Source organism: Cetorhinus maximus, chromosome 6, assembly GCF_964194155.1.
Source record: "Cetorhinus maximus chromosome 6, sCetMax3.hap1.1, whole genome shotgun sequence".
Classification (NCBI taxonomy): domain Eukaryota; kingdom Metazoa; phylum Chordata; class Chondrichthyes; order Lamniformes; family Cetorhinidae; genus Cetorhinus; species Cetorhinus maximus.
In genome coordinates, this window is record NC_135884.1 from 75,997,309 (window position 1) to 76,015,520 (window position 18,212).

Sequence of the window (18,212 nt, forward strand, 5' to 3'; positions counted from 1 at the left end):
CAGCGGTTCAAGAAGGCAGCTCACTACCACCTTCTGAAGGGCAATTAGGGATGGGCAATAAATGCTGGCCTTGTAGCGATGCCCACATCCCGTAAATGAATAAAAAAAAGGCAGAAACTTAATGCATATTACATTAGGTAAATCATTGTGATATATAATCAATAATATCTCCTGAACCTTAATTTTGGATTGGACAGAGATGAACACACTGACATCCTAGCTGTGGCAGATTGGGGGCAACGGCTTTCCTTCTACCAACTCAGTGGCAAACAGGTATGTTTGGGAACATTTCTGCACTTGTCTAAAGAAATGCTGCAGAGAAGTATTACAAATTGTTCAGTTTTTTAATCTGTGTATATCATACATGAAATATAGTGCATGTTAGGTGGAGCCCTGTCACTCCTGTCACGGTTTCTATGTCACTCTTTGGTGTCATAAATATAGATTAGAGCTGATTGCTTCAAATTTCATATTCATAAAGCAGTATCAAATCATAATTAACAAGATGGTGAACATGTGAATTAAACAAAAAAAAAATGAGTAAGTAAACTTAAGGAGTCCAGTAAGGGTATAACTAATTAGACATTCTTCAATAAAATCTGACAAAATAAAGGAGAAGCTGAACTAATGAAGTCACTCCAAATGTACTTTCAGTAGTCAGTTTTCTTTATCTAGCAAGCTCAGCAATTATACCTGGAATTTGTAAGAGTACTGGGTTCGGTATGTCAACAAATAGAGACGGAATTTTCCGTCAAAATAACAGCAAGACGAACGATGCCTGATGTTATTTATGTGTAATTGGTACAGCAACCTCTGGCGAAGAACAGTTTCAAGGCTAAATGTGAATATCTAAACGGCATGTCAAGCACTAGCCTCCTCCATTTTTTTATGCTTGTCATTCTTGCCCATTAAACTTGCCACAGTCTTGTCAAAACAAACATAAGTGCCCCTTTAATTACATTTTAAGTCTTAATTACTCTCTTGCACCAAAGATTAACTATCACATACATGAAGCCTCATTACTTCAGGTCTGAATTTTCCAAGGAGGTTTTAACAATGTATTTTACTTAATTTCCCTTTCCCTCTCTCAATCCAATATTTTACTTCCCCTCTTTTTTATTTCCCTTTCAGAAAATGATTTGACATTAAAATCAAGAGTTTTAATTCATCCTCCTTTTCAGTCCTTCCCATGTTTATTCCCCAATCCTTAAATATGATTGGCTAAGAAGATAAGACCTAGGAGCAGAAATTAGGCCATTCGGCCCATCGAGTCTGCTCCGCCATTCAATCATGGCTGATAAGTTTCTCAGCCCCGTTCTCCCGCCTTCTCCCCGTAACCTTTGATCTCCATACCAATCAAGAACCTATCTATTTCGGTCTTAAATACACTCAATGACCTGGCCTCCACAGCCTTCAGTGGCAATGAATTCCATGGATTCACCTCTCTCTGGCTAAAGAAGTTTCTCCTCATCTCTGTTCTAAAAGGTCTTCCCTTTACTCTGAGTCTGTGCCCTCGGGTCCTAGTCTCTCCTACTAATGGAAATGTCTTCCCTACGTCCACTCTATCCAGGCCTTTCAGTATTCTGTAAGTTTCAATTAGATCCCCCCATATCCTTCTAAACTCCATCAAGTATAGACCCAGAGTCCTCAAACATTCCTCATATGTTAAGCCTTTCATTCCTGGGATCATTCTCGTGAACCTCCTCTGGACCCTCTCCAGGGCCAGCACATCCTTCCTGAGATACGGGGCCCAAAATTGCTCACAATATTCTAAATGTGGTCTGACCAGAGCCTTATAAAGCCTCAGCAGCACATCCCTGCTTTTATATTCTAGTCCTCTCGAAATAAATGCCAACATTGCATTTGCCTTCCTAACTACCGACTCAACCTGCAAGTTAACGTTAAGAGAATCCTGGACTAGGACTCCCAAGTCCCTTTGCACTCCAGATTTCTGAATTCTCTCCCCATTTAGAAAATAGTCTATGCCTCTATTCTTCCTACCAAAGTGCATGACCTCACACTTCCCCACGTTGTATTCCATCTGCCACTTCTTTGCCCATTCTCCTAACCTGTCCAAATCCTTCTGCAGCCTCCCCGCCTCCTCAATACTACCGGTCCCTCCACCTATCTTTGTATCATCTGCAAACTTAGCCAGAATGCCCTCAGTTCCTTCATCTAGATCATTAATGTATAAAGTGAAAAGTTGTGGTCCTAACACTGACACCTGGTGAACTCCACTAGTCACCGGCCGCCATCCTGAGAAGGACCCCCTTATCTCCATTCGCTGCCTCCTGCCAGACAGCCAATCTTCTATCCATGCTAGTACCTTGCCTCTAACACCATGGGCTCTTGTCTTACTGAGCAGCCTCCTGTGCGGCACCTTGTCAAAGGCCTTCTGGAAGTCCAATGGCTCTCCTTTGTCTAACCTACTTGTTACCTCCTCAAAGAATTCTAACAGATTTGTCAGGCATGACCTCCCCTTGATGAAACCATGCTGACTTTGCCCGATTTTACCATGCACTTCCAAGTATTCTGAAATCTCATCCTTAATAATGGACTCTAAAATCTTACCAGTGACCGAGGTCAGGCTAATTGGCCTGTAATTTCCCGTCTTTTGCCTCACTCCCTTCTTAAACAGGGGGGTTACATCAGCGATTTTCCAGTCCTCTGGGACCCTCCCTGACTCCAGTGATTCCTGAAAGATCGCCACTAACACCTCCACTATCTCTTCAGCTATCTCCTTCAGAACTCTGGGGTGTAATCCATCTGGTCCAGGTGATTTATTCACCTTCAGACCTTTCAGTTTTCCTAGCACCTTCTCCTTGGTAACGGCCACCATACTCACCTCTGCCCCCCGACTCTCTTGAACTTTGGGGATGTCACTCGTGTCTTCCACCGTGAAGACTGACACAAAGTACCTATTCAGTTCCTCCGCCATTTCGTTGCTCCCCACTACTACTTCTCCAGCGTCATTTTCCAGCGGCCCAATGTCCACTTTTGCCTCTCTCTTACCCTTTATATATCTAAAAAAACTCTTGCAATCTTCTTTTATATTACTGGCTAGTTTACCCTCATATTTAATCTTCTCCCTCCTTATTTCTTTTTTAGTTGTCCTCTGTTGGTCTTTGTAGGCTTCCCAATCCCCTGGTTTCCCACTGCTCTTCGCCACATTGTATGCTTTCTCTTTAGCTTTTATGCTGTCCCTGACTTCCCTTGTCAGCCATGGTTGCCTCGTCCTCCCTTTAGTATGCTTCTTCTTCCTAGGGATGAATTTTTGCTGTGTCTCCCAGATTACTCCCAAAAACTCCTGCCATTGCTGTTCCACTGTCTTTCCTGCTAGGCTCATCTCCCAGTCAATTCTGGCCAGCTCCTCCCTCATGCCTCTGTAGTTGCCTTTATTCAACTGTAATACCGTTACATCTGATTCCAGCTTTTTCCTCTCAAATTGCAAGGTAAATTCTATCATATTATGGTCACTTCCTCCTAAGGGTTCCTTCACCTTAAGCTCCCTTATCAAATCTGCCTCATTACACACCACTAAATCTAGAATTGCCTGTTCCCTAGTGGGCTCCACCACAAGCTGCTCCAAAAAGCCATCTCATAGACATTCCACAAATTCCTTTTCTTGGGATCTACTACCAACCTGATTTTCCCAGTCTACCTGCATATTGAAATCCCCCATGATCACTGTAACCTTGCCTTTCTTACGCACCTTTTCTATCTCCTGGTGTATCTTGTGTCCCACATCCTGACTACTGTTAGGAGGCCTGTACATAACTCCCATTATGGTTTTTTTACCTTTGCGGTTCCTCAACTCTACCCACACAGATTCTACATCATCTGACCCTACATCATTTCTTGCTATCGATTTAATTTCATTTCTTACTAACAAAGCAACTCCACCCCCTCTGTCCTGCAGATACCCTGTTTGGTTGCCCTTTTCACTCCACCCGAGATGTCCTGTTTCTGTTACTGCCATTATCAACTTGCATTTTCAGAAACTTGGTGGCCAAACGTTTTTTTGAGCTGAAGGGTACATGCGCAAGTTTAACTAATGCCAGACACCATAAGCTGCCCCTCTTATTTCAAGGATCCAGATGAACCCTCAACCCTAAGCAATATTTTCTGTGTTTGAGATACCTGTAACATCATTTTCCAGCACAAGTTTGTGCCTGTGTAAGTTCATGCAGACCCTGAGCTCTGATTGTGGGTTGAGATGAACTGCAGTAACCCACCAAGGCTCCTTCGACAGCACCTTAAAAACCCGCAACCTCTACCACCTAGAAGGACAAGGGCAGCAGATAGATGGGAACACCACCACCTGTAAGTTCCCCTCCAAGTCACTCACGATCCTGACTTCGAAATATATCACTGTTCCCTAACTGTCACTGGGTCAAAATTGTGGAACTCCCTCCCAAGCAGCACTATGTACCCACACCACAGGGACTGCAGCAGTTCAAGCAGGCAACGCACCACCACCTTCTTGAGGGCAATTAGGGATTGGCAATAAAAATGCTGGCCCATGAAAAATGTTTATTTATTATTGGCTTCCTGTCTTATGAAGTAGAACTCGGGCACCTTAATAAATGACAAACATTCAAAACATATGAATAAAGCGGATGCTTGCAATTTAAGTCGTTTTGGTAAGTTTTTTATGTTGCCTTCTATCCTACTTTTTTATTGTAAAATCCATAACAGTTTTAAAACTGCAGACCCTAGAATAAAGAAAAGAATTTTGAGCTTTATATTTTATTTGCTCATATTTTTGAAATTAGTTACTTAACCTTCATTAGATTTCCCCTTCCTGGCCAAGAGAGGGTGCTGGCAACCTGTTCCCAGACCTGGGCCTGTGTTGCTTTTGACTCTGCCACAAGAGATGCCCTTCTTTGTTGGGAATCACCTTGACTTTGCTTGGTGTTTCCATCTGACCACATGTTGCAATCAGAAAGTGTTGCAATGCCCCTGGAGACCAATAACTTAAAAGAACCAAATGACCCCAATGCAAGAAACCAATGGGCAAGGTTTCACATACATTGCTTCACAGCCACACTCTGTCCTGACCACTGGCTGAAATATCTTAAACACCAAGAGCCATGTGTCTTGACCACAGGCTGAAATCTAGTCTCCCAATTAGCTCCTGTTTCCCTAGCAACCTGTCAGAGGCCCATTTCCCAGAAGTCTAATATCATAGCTAGGAAACCCAATTACCATACACTTTCCCAGAAAATAAAACTCAGCCTTCTGCTAGAAAATGTCCCGAAAAATTAAATCCTGAACACAGTTAAAGCAGACCAATAGATGTTTGAATATCACCACAAAAGATAAACCTCATTTGTGCCCAGTGAAACACATTACATCCACATCACACTGGCTGTTCATAGGTTAGAGATGCTGTGATGGTAGTGTTAGTTGTCTCTGTCTGCATGCTGTATGGCATTATGATGTCTATACCTCCATGTTTTAGGCAGCTGGGTGGCATATCTTTTCCAGCAACTATTAAACTGTAGTTGCTACAACAAACAGAATTCATATCCGAATACTATTTTGTTACATTCTTCCTTAGCTTTAGATTTTAAATTTCAATTTTCCCCGCTTTGGTAAAATTACCACCCCTCTCCCACCACGCTCGCTGAGGGAAAGGATAAATGGCCTTCTATCTCTCTGCTTATGTCACTCCCTGACCAAACTACTTTAAGATGTGTAATATTGGTCAGCAGTGAGGCGTGAGTATGCAGCATTATAGTTTTGTTACTTTACTGGTCACCCAGGGTCCTGTGCTAATACTTTGGACACATGGGTTCAGATCCCACCATGGGGTTGGGGAATTTAAATTCAATGAATTGAAAAAAAGCTGTAATGAAAGCTAGTATCAATAATGATGACCATGTAATTACCAGATTGTTATAAAAACCCATCTGGCTTACCAATGCCCTTTGGGGAAGGAAATCTGCTGTCCTTACCCCGTCTGGCCTACATGTGACTCCAGACCTATGGCAGTGTGCTTCCCCAGTGGCAGTGTGGTTGACTGCCCTCTGAAATGGACTAGCAAACTTTGCAGTTATATCAAAATGCTACAAAAATGAGAATAAGACCTGAAGAACCACCTGACTATGACCAAATATTAAATTTGGACATGAAAAAGGCACATCTAGCCTTGTCGACACTGTATGGTCCTCCTGAGTGACAACTGGAGACTTGTACCAAAATAGTGAGAATTGCACCTTAGACAAATCAAGCAATAGTCTGACGTACTTTTCAGTTAACGCCGTGGACTCCTCCATCACCATCCCTGGGTATGCCCTGTTCCACTGGCAGGACAGACTGACCAGACAATGGTGTACAGTTGGGAGGGAGTGCCCCGGAAAACCTCAACATAGACTCCAGACCCCATGAAGTTTCATAGCATCAGGTCGAACATGGGCAAGTAGTGAGGGTAGCAAAAGCACAATGTATGCTGGGTAGGGAACTTCAGTGTCCATCACGAAGAACACCACTACTGACCAAGCTGAGTCCTGAAGGCTATATCTGACAGACTGAGATTGTGGCATGTAGTGAGAGAACCAACAGGAGAGGAAAGCTTTCTTTACCTATCCTCACCAATTTACTTGTTGCAAACGCGTCTGTCCATGACGTATTGGTATGTATTGATATACATCACACAGTCCTTGGAGAGATGAAGTTTTGTTTTCACACTGAGAATACCTTCCATTGTGTTGCAAGGCACTATGTCTGTGCTAAATGGGAATGATTCAGAACAGATTTAGCTATTCAAAACTGGGTACTTATGAGATGTTGCGGGGCATTTATGAGATGATCCGGGCCATCAGCAGCAGCAGAATTGTATTCCACCACAATACATAACCTGATGGCCTGCATATCCTTAATTTACCATTAACATGTTTCAATGAGGAGCAGTGTTCCCTCTAAGTTGCATGGGTGCATGGACACGCAGTTATCTGGAATGTACTGCGCAGGGAACAAACAGATTGTCTGCATTTGGAACATTCCTTCCAAGATGTGCATGTGCCTGGCAATCTTACAGGAACTGCACAGCGCAACATGCAGGCCAGGCATAGCAAAGAAAAATTAGAGGGATCATTGATGAGGAGTAAAGGTAACATGCCAGGAGCAGCACCAGGCATACCTAAAAATAAATGAGGTACCAACCTGGTGAAGCTACTACTTATGATTAAGTGCATGTTAAACAGTGGAAGCGGAATGATATAGACAGAGTTAAGCGATTCTACAATCAACAAATCAGATCAAACTAATTCAGTCCTGTCATATTAAATCAAGAACGGTAGTAGACAATTAAACAAGTAACAAGTGGATGAGACTCCATGAACATCTCCAACTTCAGTGATGGCCAAATCCAGCAGGAGAGGGCAAAAGGGATGACTTAAGCATTCACAACCAATTTGAGCCACAAGCGCTGAGTGGATGACCTATCTATACCTTCTCCTGAGGTCCCTACCATCGCAGTTGTCAGCCAATTCATTGCACTCCATATGATATCAAGAAATGGTAGGGTACACTGGATATGGAAAAGGCCACGGATTATGATAACATCCCAGATGTAATGCTGAATTCTTGTGCTCAAGAGGTAGCCACGCTTCTAGTTAAGCTTTTCCAGTACACCTACAACTCTGGCATCTACCTGACAAAGTGAAAAATTGCCCAGCATGTCCTATTCACAAAAGTAGGACAAATCCAATTTGGCTGATTACCACTCAATCAGCCTATTCTCACTCATCAGCAAAGTGATGGAAGGTATCACCAATAGCAGTATCAGGTGGCATTTACTCACCAATAGTCTGCTCACCAATGCCCAGTTTGGGTTTCACCAATATCTCTTGGCTCCAGACCTTGTTGCAGCCTTGACCTAAACTTGAATAGAAGAGCTGAATTCCTCAGAGCTGAGGTGAGAGTGACTGCCCTTGATGTCAAGGCTGCTGCTTTTCATCAAGTGTGGCATAAAGGAGTCCTAGCAAAACTGAAGTCATTGGGAATCAGGGAAAAAAGCCCTACGCTGTTTAGAGTCATAGCTAGCACAAAGGAAGATGGTTGTAGTTTTTGGAGGCCAATCTTCTCAACCAAAGCACATCACTGCAGGAGTTCCTCAGGGTGGTGTCCTAGACTCAATCATCTTCAGCTGTTTCATCAAAGACCTTCCTTCCACCATAAAGTCAGAAGTAAGGATACATGCTAATGGTTGCACACCAAGTACCATTCTCAATTCCTCGGATTTCTCAGGTAATGAAGCATTTGTGCCCACATGCAGCAAAATCTCGACAACATACATGCTTGGGCTGATAAATGGCAAGTAACATTTACACCACACAAATGGCAGGCTGTGATCATCTCCAGCAAAAGAGAGTCTAACTATCCCCCCTTGAAATTCAATGGCATTACCATCGTCAAATCTCTCACCATCAACATTGAGGGTTGGGGAAGTGGGGCGTCATCATTTACCACATCTTTAACTGGACCAGTTACATAAATACTGTGGCTAAAGAGCAAGTCAGAAGGTGGTTATTCTCCAGTGAGCAACTCAACTCCCCAAAGCCTGTCCACCATCTACAAGGCGCAAGTCAGGAATGTGAAGGAGTACTCTCCCCACCTTAGACGAATGCGGCTCCAACAACACTCTCAAAGCTCGACACCACCCAAGACAAAGCAGTCTGCTTGATTGGTGCCCCGACCACCAACTTAAGCATCCATTCTCTCTACCATTGGCGTAATGTAGCTGCAGTGTGTACCATCTAAGAAAGCAAGAATAGCAGACACATGGAACGATACCACCTGAAAGTCACACACCATCCTCTTGGAAATGTTTTCAATCCTTCATCAAAAATCCTGGAACTCCCTACTTTGGGTGTATGAGGACTCTCACTGCAGGGACTGCAGTGGTTCCTGAAAACACTCACCACCACCTCCTTGAGGACAATTAGTGATGAGCAATAAGTGCTGGCTTTGCTAGTGATGTCCATGTCCCTTGAATGAATAAAAAAATTAGACGAATTTCATCTTCCTTATGGTGAATGCCATTCTTACATACCATGTTACCCCACACTACAAAGCATTTCTTTGGCATAAAACGCTTCGGAATGTCCTGAGGTTGTGAAAGGAGCTATGCCAATACATGTCTTTTTTCAAATGCATAGACATGTTTCGTGAGAACTGCATATTAGCATTAAAGGCTAGGATTCTTGGTTACAGCTTGAAAATAATTTCTAAGTGAGTCAAATTGTGCTGTGCAGTATTAGTAATGGCCATGGGAACAAATTCAAATGAAATTCCCTTGTGCCCTATTTTAAAAAAAATTTGACCAGGTAACGTCTTTGTGAATGCACTAGATCGGATAATTTCAGGGTGATTTCAACCCATGAGTTTTAACTTTTCCTTCGTAATTCTTGCAACATGGCGTTGATATACTGCATTAATTCTCTTAGCTGTTAGATACTTCCCAATTCGTTGGCCATACACTTCTTTATTTTAAATTTATGGCGTTTTAGTTAGTGGGAATTCTCATCTAGATTGAGCTGATTACTTACACTTTGTTTAGTTTAAATTCTTAAAACTAAATTGTTTAAAGTTGAAAAGCTGAACCAGATAAATTTGATTACATTTTGCATAATACCGAATTGTATCTGAATTACAGATTGGAAAAGACAGGGCACTGAATTTTGACCCCTGCTGTGTCAGCTACTTCACAAAAGGAGAATATATCGTGATGGGAGGCTCCGATAAGCAAGTCTCTTTGTACACGAAAGATGGAGTTCGCCTTGGTAGCATTGGAGAACAGCAATCCTGGGTGTGGACCTGCAGGGTGAAGCCAGACTCCAATTATGTTGTAAGGTTTTTTACCAGTTCATCTTTGCTAAATGTAGTCTTTAAGCACATTTATACTCCTCAAATTCAGCCAATGTTCCTTTGTAATAATAATGCAAAATATTTAGCTTGGCTTGTCCAGCAGCATTCTTGAGATATCTATTTTTCTGTATGATATTCTGGATGGCTCGTGATTTGATGACCATGGCAAAAACTTTCCATATATTTCAAAACTGAATGTACATCCTTTTGCTTTTGCTCAGTGAAAATATGTCAGAAAGTTTTCTTTTCAAACTCACCCAGTCTCTTACAGTGGCTTAGAAACTCAGCTGAGCAGCACCAATTTTACAGTGTCCCCATGGCCTCCCAAGCCTTCAGATATGGAGGTCGGGCAGAGTTTGCTCATTATGAACTGGAAATACACCGCTTGCCATTTTGGTAAAGGCCAAAAAAAGGCAATGTTGATGGTCACCCCTGGAACAGATGTTGGCTCTTTGCATTTCCAAATAAGAGGCCTAATGCCTGTTTGAAGTACCACCCCTCTGCCCCCACAAGAATAGTTTCTCTGAAGCAGCTGGTGTCAGCTATACATAGGCCCATGTCAGCTTTGTTTTCCTAACACCTGATCCGTAAAGGGATAGCTGAAGGTGACAATTAACAAGATAAGTTTTTAAAATTTATTTATTCGAATGTGGAAATGGGAATGCCCCTCCTACCCCCTTCCCCCCCCATTGAAAGAATGTGGGTTATGGCTGATCATCGTTGCTTCCCCCTACACTACCCTTATCCTTAGCCATCGCCACCTTCTGACCTGGTTGTCCATCCTTCTGACACAGTTACTGCACTTCCTTACTTATCTGTTGTTGCAGCAACCTGACGTTTGAACATATTTCTCCAGGAAATCTTCCTCTGACTCTCCTCTCACTGACTCCCTGTAACTCACTGACTCAGTCAAAATGATGCCTGAAACCCAAAATCAGGAGCACCTTGGGCCTTGCCATTCGGGCGCTTCCTGTGCTCCACACCTGTCAAAAATGGGCATGCTCAAATATCTGGGCCAGTGTACTTTAATTATTCGAATTAGAATTGTCACTAATCCAACTGTACCGTTAACAATCTCCAGTGTTTTAATCTGTACATTTATTTATCCATATTGAGTGCATATTTAGACAGAACTGTGAGGATCAGCAAGGAATAGTATCTATTGTCATTGCAATTTTTAATTATTTCTCAGTTTTTTGGTTAGTTTCTGCAGGTGAATGCACTCACATTTTGAACCACTTGGTGGCATCCATTTTTTCTGTTTTCAGTATTGACTCTATGATTGTAAAACTGCAGTAATGATTAAACATTAACTGGTGGCATAATTCAAACAGTGTAGCAGGTTGAAATTTCACTTGTTGTTTGTATTTCATAGAACCAGGAATAGACCATTCAGTCTCTCAAATCTATTCTGCTATTTAATTAGATCATGGCTCAGTTATATTTCGGAGGTTTACATATTGCTGCTTCTCTTTGTCTTGTTACTCTTGTGGATGATGACTGCATGCAAATGGTTCTGTATTCTCTTCCAAGGTTGTTGGTTGCCAAGATGGTACAATTGCCTTTTACCAAATCATTTTTAGCACGGTGCACGGCCTGTACAAGGACCGCTATGCTTATAGAGACAGCATGACTGATGTCATTGTCCAACATCTCATCACAGAGCAGAAAGGTGAGTTCTTAAGCAAAGGTGTTGGCAGTTGGTTTCCCCATACTATTGTAGTTAAATGATTATCTTAGTAATCACCACAATAAATTACTGATGCATCAAAAGCTGTAATTAATGCTCTGCAGCTTTGAAATCAAGTCAACCTGTTTCCGATATGTATCAGATTAATCTAGATATAACAAATAAAAGGCAAAGAAGTGCAGTTCTTAAACGTAGAAAATCCTACAACTAAGCAACTGATGAGTCAGCAACCATAGGGAGAAAGGAAAAATTGAAGGATCATAAATACAAATAGTTGCTTGGTAGGACAGACTTAAATATTGATGAGAAAACGAGACATGCTGTCAAAACTTTTCATCTTGCACTCATCAGAACAGACACGAATACCAGATTTCAAAGGGAACAGCAATTTATACTGCAGGGGAAAATGGGTGCTGATTGGTTGGCAACATCTTGACCAATCAGAGCCGACCTGCCAACCAATCAGCACCTCTTTTCTCATGCAATATAGACTGCTATTCCCTTTGAAATTTGGCATTCTTGCATTTGTATTAATGAGTGCAAGATGAAAAGCTTTGATAGCATGTCTCTTTTTTTCAGCATACTCAAATTAAAAACACATTTCAGCTGCTAACTTGTCCATTCTCTTTATAGATGATGACTAACCTGCTTTTCATTTGCTGCAGTTTTTACTTAAATCAAGGATACAAACTGAAATGTTGGCCTTCTTTAACAGAAGTGATTGTTTACATTGATGAAGATGCAAGTTGTTGCATGATCTAAATCAAATTGAAGCTTTTTATACCGAAAGTAACCGTTTGGAATTCTATGACTTACATCAATTAATAATATGAAATACTTAAATTTGACTCATCAATGCCATTCTTGAGATCAGACTAATTTTTCTAATCACTAGTGTCGTTGCTATGGCCTCACTCTATACAGTGGGAACATATCAGCCTCCCAGATTTATTTGTGACTGTTCACTCGCTACAAATTTATCTAAAAGCAACTTTGTTCTTCAGTCCCCGAAACCCCTTACTCTGTTACATTATTTATGTTGTCATCATAACCTAAATTTTCCAAATATGTGCTTAATGGCTTGTCCATCACCAGCACATAAGAAAAATGTGATGTGCCCTGCCACTCCTAAAATCCTTTTCCCGTTATTTTCATGACTGAAAAAACAGCTATTTTTTATCTCTCTTACTTCCCATGGTGGATTTGTAGTTGTGAGTGTACTCACTGTCAAGCCCTTTCTGGCCAGTGCCTGAACAGGCAGTCATTGGCCATAGCGCAGACTGATTGCCTGACTCTGGTCACCATTTCTGAGCATCCAAATGCCTCAGGAACATCTTCCCTCTGATCCTGGTGCAAACATTAATCACTTGCAGTGAGACAAAATGAACCTCAATGAAACTTGCTTTAAATCCTGCAGCAGCATGTTATTTGTTCAAGGGCCTAGATCTTGTTCAGAAACATTTTTTTTGAAGCCTGAAGCTCACTAAAAATCTTAGAAGTAACACTGAGCCCAGGAATAACAGTGGGGTCAGAGTTTATGGTGCCATTTAATTATATTGTTTTTGGAATCTTGCTGTGGTTAAAACAGCAGTGACTCAGGACAGAATTTTACATCCCACGGGCAGGTGCGTGCTCGACCCAATCGGGTGTAAAATAGTGCGTGATGACGTAGGCCGAGCGACCTGACGTCATCACGCACTCAGGCAACATTTCAGTCGGCTGGCGCACGCGAGAGTTGGCAGTGCGCTCACCGACAATTAAGAGGCCTATTAAGGCCATTAAAGTAGTAATTGAAGGCAATTTTTTGCTGCTCGTCCAACGTTATGATTGGCGGGCAGGTGAATTGGCCAGGTGGCCTTTGCAATTTTGAGGAAACCTCACCCAAGAGCGGGTTGAGTTTCCGATATTAATTTAAAAAATAATAAAAACGTTTGGGCTGAATTTTTATAATCTGTTGTTTAGGTGAGTGAGTCCGACGTGTGGATATATTTTTCTGCATTTTAAAATCTTTATTTGATGGGTTTAAATTCTTCAGTTCCCTGAGGCAGCTCTCCCGTGCTCCCCAACGCCTGCGCTGACTTCAGCGCTCGCCCCACCCCTCCTGCCTCCATCCCGGCAGCCCTGAGGCTTTTGGCGGTCCTTTCACGCTGGCTGGCCGCCCAATGTCCTGAAAATTCTGCCCAAGATGTCAAAATGAATTAATTGGCTGGAAACACTTTGAGACCACATGAGAATGTAAAAGATGTTATCTAAATGCAAGCTGGTTGTTACTTATAGTGAAGTGCTTCAAACTGATGCATTTTAGGAGGAGGCAACAAATCCAATCCCTTGTGATAGTTTTCTTGAATAAGCATAGGTTCATCAGCTCATGGCAAAGAATTATACATTTAGCAGTCAGTTTAATCAGTTCAAGAGCATGCTATCTGATAATGCCTGGTCACTGCACTTACCGTGTACATTTTCCTGTTTCCTAGTGCGGATCAGATGCAGGGAACTAGTGAAGAAGATTGCTATCTATAAAAACCGACTAGCAATCCAGCTACCGGAAAAAATCCTGATCTACGAGCTCTTTTCAGAAGATAACACTGACATGCATTACCGCGTGAAGGAGAAGATTGCTAAGAAATTTGAATGCAACCTATTAGTTGTATGCTCCCAGCACCTTATCTTGTGCCTGGTATGTTGACTAATGGAAGTTTCAGTTCATAGGCTTATCATAGTCAGTATAGTTACTTTATTATAGCAGACATCCAACTTGGTTGAGTTTCCAAACGATGTTTTTCCCTAAATGTTTAATTATTAAAGTACTTTCAGGTATCATTTTCAAACTGTCAATAGATATCATTAGATAGAAATCTAGAACTTTGAAAGAAGCAAAGCACTGTGAATGGTGGAAATCTGAAATAAAAACAGAAAATGCTGAAAACACTCAGCAGGTTGTGCAGCACCCGTAGATTGAGAAACCGAGTTAACATTTCAGGCCTTCGACTTTTCGGCAGACATGACAAAAATTAGAGATGTAACAGGTTTTATCAAGTACAGAGGCAGGAAAGTGGAGGGGGATGGGGGGAGGAGAGCACAAAAGTGAACGTCTTTGAAAGCGTTAAAGCCAGGAGTGAGTAAATGACATAAGGGATGATTATGCAAGGCAAAAGGAAGTGGTAACGAGGCAATCGAAGAAACAAAATATGGTTCTAGAGGAGGCATGAATGGCAACAGCAGAATCATCACCAATAGCTGTTGTCCAAAAAAAGGGGAACTGTGGTTATCGTCTAAAATTGCTGAACTGTGAATGTTGAGCCCAGAAGAATATAAAGTGGACAAAGGAAGACCCTGTCTTGGTTTTGGGAGGGAGGGGAAGGAGCATGGGCAGAAGTACAGGAAATGGGATGGAGATGGCCAAAGAACCTTTCAACTACCGTAGAGGGGAATCAAATCCACTGTTGAACATGTTGCGGCCTCTTAAATCCATGCCTCTCTTTTCTGGAAATCCATGTTTGAATCCCTCCAGTCAAGTTTCTGCCCCTGGCGAAATAACTCTTATCAAAGTCACAAATCTTATTTGACTGTGACAAATGTAAACTGAGATGTCTCATCTTTTTGACCTTTGGCATGGTTGATCCATGTCATCCTCAGTGGTTCTCCACCATTGTCCAGTTGGGTGGGACTGCACTGGCATGATTCCAGCCTATCTAACTATAGCCAGTGAATCGCCTGCAATGGCTTCTCTTCCACTTCCACACCATTACTTCTGCTGTCCCTTGGCCTTCAACTTTATGCCCCTCGGTGACATGACCAAATGCACAGCAGTAGTTTTCACCTGTACGCTGAGGACACCCAGCTGTACACCACCACCGCCTCTCTTGACTCTTCCGCTGTCCCTAAATTATCAGACTTCTTATCTGACATCCTGTACAGGATGAACAGAAAATATTGGGAAGATATATCCATTGCCTTTGTTACAAACTCTGTTCCCTAGCCAACGACTCTATTCCTCTCCCTGGCAACTGTTTGAGGCTGAACCAGTCTTCGCAACCTTGAACCAGAAATATACTTCTGGCGAATACTGATACCATCATACTGATGCCATCGCTAAGACTACCTATTTCCACCTCAGTAACATTGCCTGACTGAGCACCTGCCCCAGCTCATCTGCTGAAACCTACATTCTTAGTTATCTCTATGCTTCACTATTCCAATGCACTTTTGGCCAGCCTCCCACGTTCTACTCTCTGAGCTTGAGGTCATCTAAAATTCTGTTGCTCATGCCCTTACTTGCAACAAGCCACATCCACCCATCACCTCTGTGTTTGCTGAACTGTATTGGCTGCCAGTTAAGCTCGATTTTAAAATTCTCATCCTTGTTTCAAAATCCCTCTGAAGCTTCGCCCTTCCCTATCTCTGTAACCTCCAGCCCCATAACTATCTGAGATATCTGTTGTCCTCTAATTCTGGTCTCTTGAGCATCTCCAGTTTCAATGGCGGAGCAATTAATGGCCCTGCCTTCTGCCTAGGCCCTAAGTGCTGGAATTCCCTTCCTAAAGCTCTCAGCCTTTCTAACTCTCTTCTCTCCTGTAAGTCACATCTTCAAATCTATCTGTGACCAAGTTTTTGTCATCTATTATCTCCTTTAGTGTGTCGCAGTATCTTAGTTGGTAGTGCACTCTCCTCTGAATTAGAAGGTTCTGGGTTTAAGTCCCACTGCAGCACTTGAGCACAAAAATCGAGGTTGATGCTCCAGTGTCGTGCTGAGGGAGTGCTGTACTGTCTGTGGTACGTCTATTGAATGAGACATTAAACCCAGCCCTGTCTGCCCTCTCAAGTGGACGTAAAGAAACCGCATGGCACCATTTCGAAGTAGATTAGAGGAGTTATCCCCAGTGTCCTGACCAATATTTATCCTTCAATCAACTTCACAAAAGCATGTTATTTTGTCATTATTACATTATTGTTTGTGGGACCTTGCTGTGTGCAAATTGGTTGGCCCTTTTCCTACATTACACTAGTTTTAGAGGATGCATAGCACTTTGGTGCATCATCTATTCATGAACAGCACTATATAACTGTTGGTCTAGCTTTCTTTATGTGGCTCAGTGTCAAATTGTGCTTTATCTCACTCCTGTGGTATATCTTGGGACATTTAATTAAGGTAAAAGCACTATATAAATGTAACTGGTTGTAGATATTGCATCAACTACTGTTGCTGTATGTCGATTGGCTGCTGCTTTTACCAAGCAGTGACTATAGTACAAGGTAATTCATTGACTTTGGGAGATGCCGAGGACAAGGAGAGCTGTATGAGGAAGGCTATATGTACAAGTTTGCTTTCTTGTTTTTTTTATATTCTTTTCTCTTACTGTAAAGATTTAACAATGGTATGTGAATGGAACATGTTTTTATTATTAAGGAACTAATTTACTCCTGTTCAAAGACAGACAGACAGACAGCTTCCCATTCTTCTTGAGCTACACGCTGGGTGCACATAAGGTATCTGAGTAGCTTGCCCTCCAGCTCGCTCCTCAAGCCTGTCAGCCAAAACAACTAATGTCAAGAAGTCACTGCGCAAGGAACTGTAGGTGGAAATTCCTGTCATATCACTCTGTGGCACATTGTGTTTACACCACCCAGATACAGTGCACATGCTGTGCAATCTGCTTCTTAATAACCTAATCAACTGGTTCTCCAGTCATAAAATGCCAGTCTTTTTCCTCTTCATATATTTATGATGCAGCCTCTTTTCTTATTATCAAAATAATGTAATAATAATAACAAAAGTGAATGCATTAAAACTCCTTAGCCAGCTCTAGCTGCACAAACAGAAACTGCAAAATTAAGAATTTGTCATTTTATGCATGGTTGATGCTGTACTTGGGTTGCTCTGGAAGTGTTGCATTTTCTATTTTTGATGACTGTTTGCTTTCCTTTTATTATCACTGGCCTGAGGTTAATAACTTGTGGTTCCATGACATACTGATCCCTTAGATTGAGTGACCATTCTTCATGTGTGAGTCCAAGCATTGGATGCTAACAGGCTAATTCACCTTGGGAAGGTGCACCAGAAGTCAGTACTGTCCTTACCAAATGTCTGCACAAATCAATTTCCTGGCTGGGTCTCTGGAAGCAGTCAGGAAGGAACACCCAACCTGAATTCCATCTTCCCCACCCTCACCTACTGCCCAGATTGGAGGTGTTGTGGTTCATTATAGGACCCAAAATGTTGCGACAGCCAAAATCAGCTAACTCAGGACAAAAGGTCAGGAAGAAACTTGGCTGGCACCTCTTCACACACGATACCTTTACTGGACTTTGTCCTTAATTTTTAAAAGTTTGTCCTCTGCAATACTTCTAAATCTGTAAATTTAGAATGCTGAATATTTAAAAATCTAATTAAGGGAACATATGGGAATATGAAGTAATTTCATATTCATAGTATTCTCAGATAACCAACTCAAATTTGAAAGTTGTTACAAATTGTTTCTCTGGTTGAAATGTCAATGGATTTCTCTAGTCTAGGTATGAAAATATGTTCACAGCATGCCCTTGATGTTTAATAGCTAAAGTAGGTCAATCACTAGACACTGAATTACATTACCATGTCTGAAGACCTCACAGATCTGTTTCACAGCTGGGAAACATAAGATGGCATATT

At 41.9% G+C, this 18,212-nt stretch overlaps 1 protein-coding gene across 2 annotated transcripts in view; it reads left to right on the plus strand.

The window, feature by feature from the left end:
- The window catches only part of ift122 (intraflagellar transport 122 homolog (Chlamydomonas)), a 171,828-nt gene that overhangs the window by 42,443 nt on the left and 111,173 nt on the right, over window positions 1–18,212 (plus strand). For both annotated transcript variants that reach the window (XM_078543871.1, XM_078543873.1), the window contains exons 8-11: window positions 198–273; window positions 9,662–9,853; window positions 11,407–11,545; window positions 14,038–14,240. In XM_078543871.1, the coding sequence (XP_078399997.1) occupies window positions 198–273; window positions 9,662–9,853; window positions 11,407–11,545; window positions 14,038–14,240 (610 nt within the window). The remainder of the gene's footprint in view (window positions 1–197; window positions 274–9,661; window positions 9,854–11,406; window positions 11,546–14,037; window positions 14,241–18,212) is intronic.